At 51.4% G+C, this 6,650-nt stretch overlaps 1 protein-coding gene across 1 annotated transcript in view; it reads right to left on the bottom strand.

Moving 5' to 3' along the window:
- The window catches only part of PCNXL2 (pecanex-like 2 (Drosophila)), a gene marked incomplete at its 5' end in the record, with an annotated part of 58,560 nt that overhangs the window by 22,333 nt on the left and 29,577 nt on the right, over positions 1–6,650 (bottom strand). Inside the window, 3 exon segments of the mRNA XM_014535896.1 lie at positions 2,366–2,543; positions 3,760–3,901; positions 5,405–5,555. Coding sequence (XP_014391382.1) covers positions 2,366–2,543; positions 3,760–3,901; positions 5,405–5,555 — 471 coding nt within the window.

Raw genomic sequence — 6,650 nt, 5'->3', positions numbered from 1 at the left:
CCCAGGTTCGATTCCGGTCAAGGGCACATGCCAGGGTTGCAGGCTTGATCTCCAGTGTGGGGGCATGCAAGAGGCAGCCGATCAATGATTGTCTCTCATCACTAATGTTTCTATCTCTCCCTCTCACTTCCTCTCTGAAATTAATAAAAAAATATATTTTTAAAAATTAGACAAAATAGACTTTTACTCTAAAAAATAAAAAAAAAGCAGTATATAATGATAAAAATGAAGAAGGAAGAGTCACCAGAAAGATAAAATAACTGGAATGAATATACTTGAACACATAACTGCAAGATATCAAAAACAAAGATGGACAAGATTAGGGTAAGATGAACAAATGTATTATAATAGGGAGAGAGTTTAAGACATACATCACAGAAAATGATAATTTAATAAATAATCACATAAAATAGCTTGCCAACAGAATCGATAAGCTTTAGCTAAGAGATAAGTATATTAGAACCTTGCAGCTAACCAATGAGAATTATAAAATTTTCAAGCATATGTACATTTACAAGATATAACTTCCTAAACTAAAAAAGAAGTCTTAACCAAGGCTAAAAAAATGATACCATGCAAATTTCTTTGCAATTAAATTAGAAGTTAATAGTAAAAAGAGGACAAAATAGCAATAGCCATAATAACCACAAAGTTTGCATTTGGATATAACAACCAACACAAGACTGAACTCACTGAGAGTAAATGGTAGTCAAAATGACAAAATATTTAAAAATGAATGACAGTGAAAAGCAGTAGTACCAATCCTAACTTGTGGGACTCAGCTAAAGCAGTTTATAGAGGAAAATACATAGCCTTCAAATGCCCATCATAGAAAAACTTCACGGTTCACATTGGGAGAGTATTCTTTCATATTAAAGTGAACAAGAATAATACACATGTTCTCACCTATTAATATAAATGCAGAATTCCTCAATAAAATGTTTACACAATGAATCTATAAATGTACAAAAATATGATCAAGTTTGGTTCATCTCATCATGTTTGAACATTAGAAGACATGTCAGTATATTTTAAAAATGAAGAAAGTAAAAAAAGAAAAACCTTATGATGCTCAATGAATGCAGGAAGAATATTGGAAAATAAATTCAACTCACTCACAAAAAGCCCCTTGCAACCCCCGTAATAAAAGCGTTTTCCTTAAGCCTGATGAAGACTGTGAGTGCTATATGGCAGTAAACACCATATTTACTAATAAATGCAAAACAACAGCAGAATTTTTCAGGCAAGAGGTATCAAGCAGTAGGAAATCTGATTAGCCTACAGCAATAAAGTGAAAATAGAACCTGAAGGGCAGGAAACACAGAGAGGAGAGAGCCACCAGGGTGGCAGTTTGTCATCCGTGAAGTGCACTTTGGAAAATTGTAACTAAAAAGAGAAAGGGGGCTACAGAGGGCATGAGCGCGCCCAGCAGGAGAGAGCTACTTAGGCAAATGAGTGGGAGCTAATGAGGGAAGTGCGACAGCCTGGGCCTTGATGAGCCGGCCTTATGCAGCCAGAGGATTCAGACCCCAACGGAACGGGACAGGAAGCCTCAGCCAGGGTCCTAGCTCATAGCTGCTCGTTAGCGTATCCGTGCATGCAAATGAAGCCACCAGGGCACACGGGCATGTTACAACTGCCAGGAGGCAGGAGCGCACACCTCTCACAGATCCCGTGGGGACCCCCAAGAATTAGGGGTTACATGGAATCTGTGTCGGTGAGCGTTTCTGGCTGTGCACGGGGTCAGAGGTGGGTCCCCTGAAGGAGGCTAGGGTGGACGACCACGGGAAGAATCAGGTGATGGTGGGAGAGAGCTACCTTGTTCTTGGGGTGCAGTGTGATAATAATAGGGTTTACGCAGCGCTCTGCCTTCCTTCCAGTTCCTTCATCCTTTACATCCAACTTCTCTCTCTCTGAGGCAGGTTCCCCATGCTTGTTTTGGGTTTTATTTAGACTTTTCTTCTCTCTTTTTTTTTTGTTTTTGTTTTTGTTTTCTTGTTGTTGTTGTTAATCCTCACCTGAGGATATTTTTCCACTGGTTTTTAGTGAGAGGAGAAGGGAGAAGGAGAGGCAGAGAGAAACCTTGATGTGAGAAAGACACATCGATTGGTTGCTTCCTGCATGAGCCCCGACCAGGGCCCGGGCCAGGGAGGAGCCTGCAACCGAGGTACTTGCCCTTGACCGGAATCAAACCTGGGACCCTTTGGTCCGCAGGCCGACGCTCTACCCGCTGAGCCAAACCGGCCGGGCCATGTGGTTCAATTTTAGTGCAAGACTTACCACCTACGACAGAAAACCAAGGAAGAGGCCATACGGTAAGAAATGCACCTTTGAGACTCAGTGAAGGGAAGAGCCGCGGACTTGCCTTGCTGAACAGGATGGACACGAGGAAGAAGTCCAGCAGGAAGCTCTCGGACAGGCCCCTGCAGTCGAAGTGGAAGAAGAGGACGGCGAAGCCCAGGGGCGCGAACTGGCGCCCGGGGTGGCAGAAGGAGGCGCGCAGCAGCTTCATGCCCGCCACGATCAGCAGGAAGGTGTCCCAGCTGCGGGCGGAGACGGAGGGCGGTGAGCCACGCCGGCGCCCAGGGCTCCCGGGATTCGAATCCCCTGTACCTTCTGCACCTGGTCAATCGGGGACCACCCTCCCCTGACAGAGCAGGAACCGGCATCTCGGGGACTGGGGTCCCCTGTCTCAGTGCTCGAGGGGCGGAGCTGGGATTACACTCAGTCCCAAAGGGATCCCCAGCAGGGGCTGCCCCTCAAGGCAGCTCCGTGGCCCCCAGAGGCCTTGGATCACCCCCTCCTTCGGAAGGACGGGAGCTTATCTGGAGGCCGAGGGCAGCGACAGGCCTCCGCAGTCCCAGCGTCCGCCCTCCTTACCCAGCGAGGCTCACTGTCACCCCTGGACTGAAGCCTGGGATTCTAAGTACCAAAGACGTGGCCTCTTGCCCTGGCCTCCCCAAGCCAGGTCTGGACCGGGAGGCAGGTGGGCAGGAGGTGACGGGGCCATGCATGTCAGTGTCTGCCGCGCGTGACCAGGAACCTGCTCGGATCCCAGGACTCAGAGGCCTTGGGGCTTAGCCTGCTCGGCCTTTGGCAGATATTCTGGATCCATCCTCACCCCCCCTGAAAGGACGAGCAGGAGTGGCCCCGCCCACCTGGGATCAGGCATCAGGGTTGACCTGGGCACGTAACGTCTGAGCCACGTGACTCCCGAGCACATCTGGGAGCGCATCTCTTTCCCAGCCTCCTCCTCCAACAGCTCATTGGACCAGAACCCCTCGGGCAGAAGGACAAATCCACACACGATCCGGTGGATTTCCCTCGGTGAACCCAGAGTTAATCTGCATGAATGGAACCAGTGACTCGACTGCACACGGTCGGTGCTTCTGCCCCAGGGGCGCGTCTCCTGACAACGGTGAGCAGGGACACCCCGCCAGCACTGAACGCCAGGGCACTTGCTGAATGAAGTGACACGAGGCAGGAACTCGGGGAGCCCCGGCCTCAGGCCTTCCCGTGAGCGCTCACTGTCTACGCTGCAGGATGATTCCCAAACCCGACGACAGTCATTCCCAACATCACTTCCAGCTCCGCCTCCGTCGGCACCCCGGCTGCTCTGCAAACGCCCGCCCACCCCGCTCTGTGCTCTGCGAGGTGGGGAACACCCCACGAAGCCGACCTCCCGTCTAGAGAAAGTTCACTCGGGCTCGCCAAGGCCGTGAGCCCCGCCGCGAGGAGAATGAGCCATCGCCCACTTACTGGGTCCCGAGCCTCCGGTAGTTGCTGATGGAGAACGCATCGATGGTGAGCGCGTTGAGGATGATGGCTGGGTACAGGATGTACTTTTCAAAACACTGCAGCCGCACATAGAGCCTTTCGAACCACATCAAGTGGGCGGCGTCTGCGGGAGACACAAACCCGCCCAGGACGGCCACGGATCAAGTATTTGTCTTCAGGTGCGTGGGACATAAGCAATGCCTCCCCTTTAATTCAACATAATGAGTAATACCCCCCCCCTGTAATTCATAAGAAGTAACAGGTCGCCGTAACATAAACAGTGACCCAGCAGAATGCCTCCCGATCTAGAGTCGGAGCTCAGTAAATGTCCATTTTTATTTCATCCTGTTCAGGGGCCGGGGAACTGGGAAGAGTGAAATTGAACAAAGAGGAGCTAAAGTTCCTGATACAGGTTCCCTTGCAGCCTATCAGAATGATGTTGATTACAAAACCAAAGTCACTCTCTCTAGAACAGCGGTTCTCAACCTGTGGGTCGCGACCCCATTGGCGGTCGAACGCCCCTTTCACAGGGGTCGCCTAAGACCATCCTGCATGTCAGATATTTACATGACGATTCATCACAGTAGCAACATGACAGTTATGAATTAGCAACGAAAATAATTTTATGGTTGGGCCACAACATGAGGAACTGTATTTAAAGGGCCAGAAGGTTGAGAACCACCGCACTAGAACATTCCCCATGTCAATTGCTCCTAAAAGACAACCAGGAGTTAGATCAGGCTTCCTGCTCCATGAAACCCCCTTTTCTGATTTCTCAGTTTAGAGGAGCTCGACGCTGTCCGATCGGGGCGTCACAGCCAGTGCGATGCAGCCGCTTAGGAAATACGTGGACAGAGTCCTGTCGACATCTGTCACCAATTCAGAGACACACGACCCCCTCAGCCAGGTCGCTGCAAAAATATGGAAATTAAGAGGAGCAGAAGCCCCCCTCATCCGCAGCGCTGTTAGGAAAAGGTCGACTTAAAGGAGACGTTTGAGCGGCTCCTGGCCGTAGAGGCCCTGGGTACAGGGATGGGGGGGATGCGATCAGACTTTCAAACGCTGGTCACATTGACTTTCAGGACAAGATGTATAGGGTGTCCCAAAATTCACGCAAGATTTGAATTTTGCGTGAGCATTAACAACAACAACAAAAAATAAAAGCCTAATTTTACTTGGTTTATTGAATCAGATTCTAATATCTGTTGCCCTTTGATTTCAATCCCTTCCATTCGATAAGCATGACCAAGTACCAGTGATGGCCCAGGAGCAGGGACAATGAAGACCAATGAAGACCACAGCTTTGCGTATGTGCCAGCAAAGCCGCGGAGGCCATTTACCCGATGTGCTATTCCATACATAACCCTGTACTGTCTGCTTTATGAATCAATAAAAAATTTACAATTTTTAACTATAAACCTGTGTTTTCTATCAAAATTACTTCCTGCGTGAATTTTGGGACACCCTGTAGAAGCAGCCGCCCGACTCCCTCGGGGTCTGAGCCCCCAGCTGAGAGGACAGCGGTCACCTCTCTGCATGTCGCACACACCAGCCTCCCGGCGACGCGCACTGCGTTCGGGGAAAACATCTGAGGCCCAGGTGCGCCGTACGGGAGCCCGTCACTCACCCGTCACTTCCCGCTGCCGGTACTCCCTGCTCCTCAGCACGGGGTGTGCGAGCCACATCCACGGGTGGTGCTTGCGGAGCTGCGGGAGCAGGTAGTGGGTCACGAAGCCCACGGCGCCGGCCAGGGCGAACAGCACGAGGCTGAGGAAGGGCTGGAGGACAGAGGGCGTGACTGTGAGCCGGCTCGGCCCAGGGGCAGGGCCGCCCAGGGTGACACAGGCCACCGGCCTCCCCCGTCCCCCTCAAAGCACAGACACAAGCTCAGGCCTCGCCTTGGGCCTCGGAACGGTGCCTCCTTCATCACGAGCCCCAGCTCTGGGCTGAGAACCACCCAGAACCAAGAAGGTGGGTGGAGAACCGGCCCGTGGAAGTCGTGAGGCCCAGGGAGTTCTGGCCACGGAATACTTTAAAAAAAAGGAGATTGAAGAATAACAAAACTGCCCGGCCGGCGTGGCTCAGTGGTTGAGCGTCTATGAACCGACCGGAGGTCACCATCCGATTCCCGGTCAGGGCACATGCCAGGGTTGTGGGCTCCATCCCCAGTAGGGGGCGTGCAGGAGGCAGCCGATCAATGCTTCTCTTTCATCAATGTCTCTCTCTCTCTCTCTTCCTCCCTGAAATCAATAAAGATATATTTTAAAAAAGAATAACAAAACTAGCTAATGGATTCTGCCTCATTGAAAGAATTCATAAATATGTAACATTTTTATAGAGACAGCAGCTGCCCGTCAGAGCCTCAAGCCACCAATCCCATTGAGATTTCTCTGCTTCTGTTTCTCTACCGAATCTCTTTGGTGCTGGCGCTGTGACCTGCATGTCACTCGCTGGGGCCTCACTCAGCCTGTGCTACTACTACTGACCCACCTCACGGTGGTGGGGCCCACAGGCAGGCAGCAACGCAATGCCCACTGGGGGAGAGAAAGGGTCAACAAAGAGCCGGACCTGTGCCCTGGCCGGAGTGCTCAGTGGTTAGAGAGTCAGCTCCCGGGCCCCAGGGTCGCAGGTTTGACCTCCAGCCCTGGTTGGGGATGTGCAGGAGGCAACCAACTGATGTGTCTCTCTCACATCGATGTTTCTCTCTCTCTTTCCCCTCCCTTCCTCTCTCTCTAAAAATCAATGGAAAAACTTGGGTGAGGATTACCCCCATCTCCCCCCAAAAAAAGAGCCAAACCTGCCTGCGACATGGGCCAAGCCTCAGCCGGGACCCAGTCCCCACCGCCCAGGGCCACCCCCCAGGCCTCCCAGCC

This window comes from Myotis brandtii, unplaced genomic scaffold (assembly GCF_000412655.1).
Source record: "Myotis brandtii unplaced genomic scaffold, ASM41265v1 scaffold1026, whole genome shotgun sequence".
NCBI classification, from domain to species: domain Eukaryota; kingdom Metazoa; phylum Chordata; class Mammalia; order Chiroptera; family Vespertilionidae; genus Myotis; species Myotis brandtii.
The sequence above is the reverse complement of the archived record's forward strand: the minus strand, read 5'-3'. Positions and strand labels throughout refer to the sequence as shown.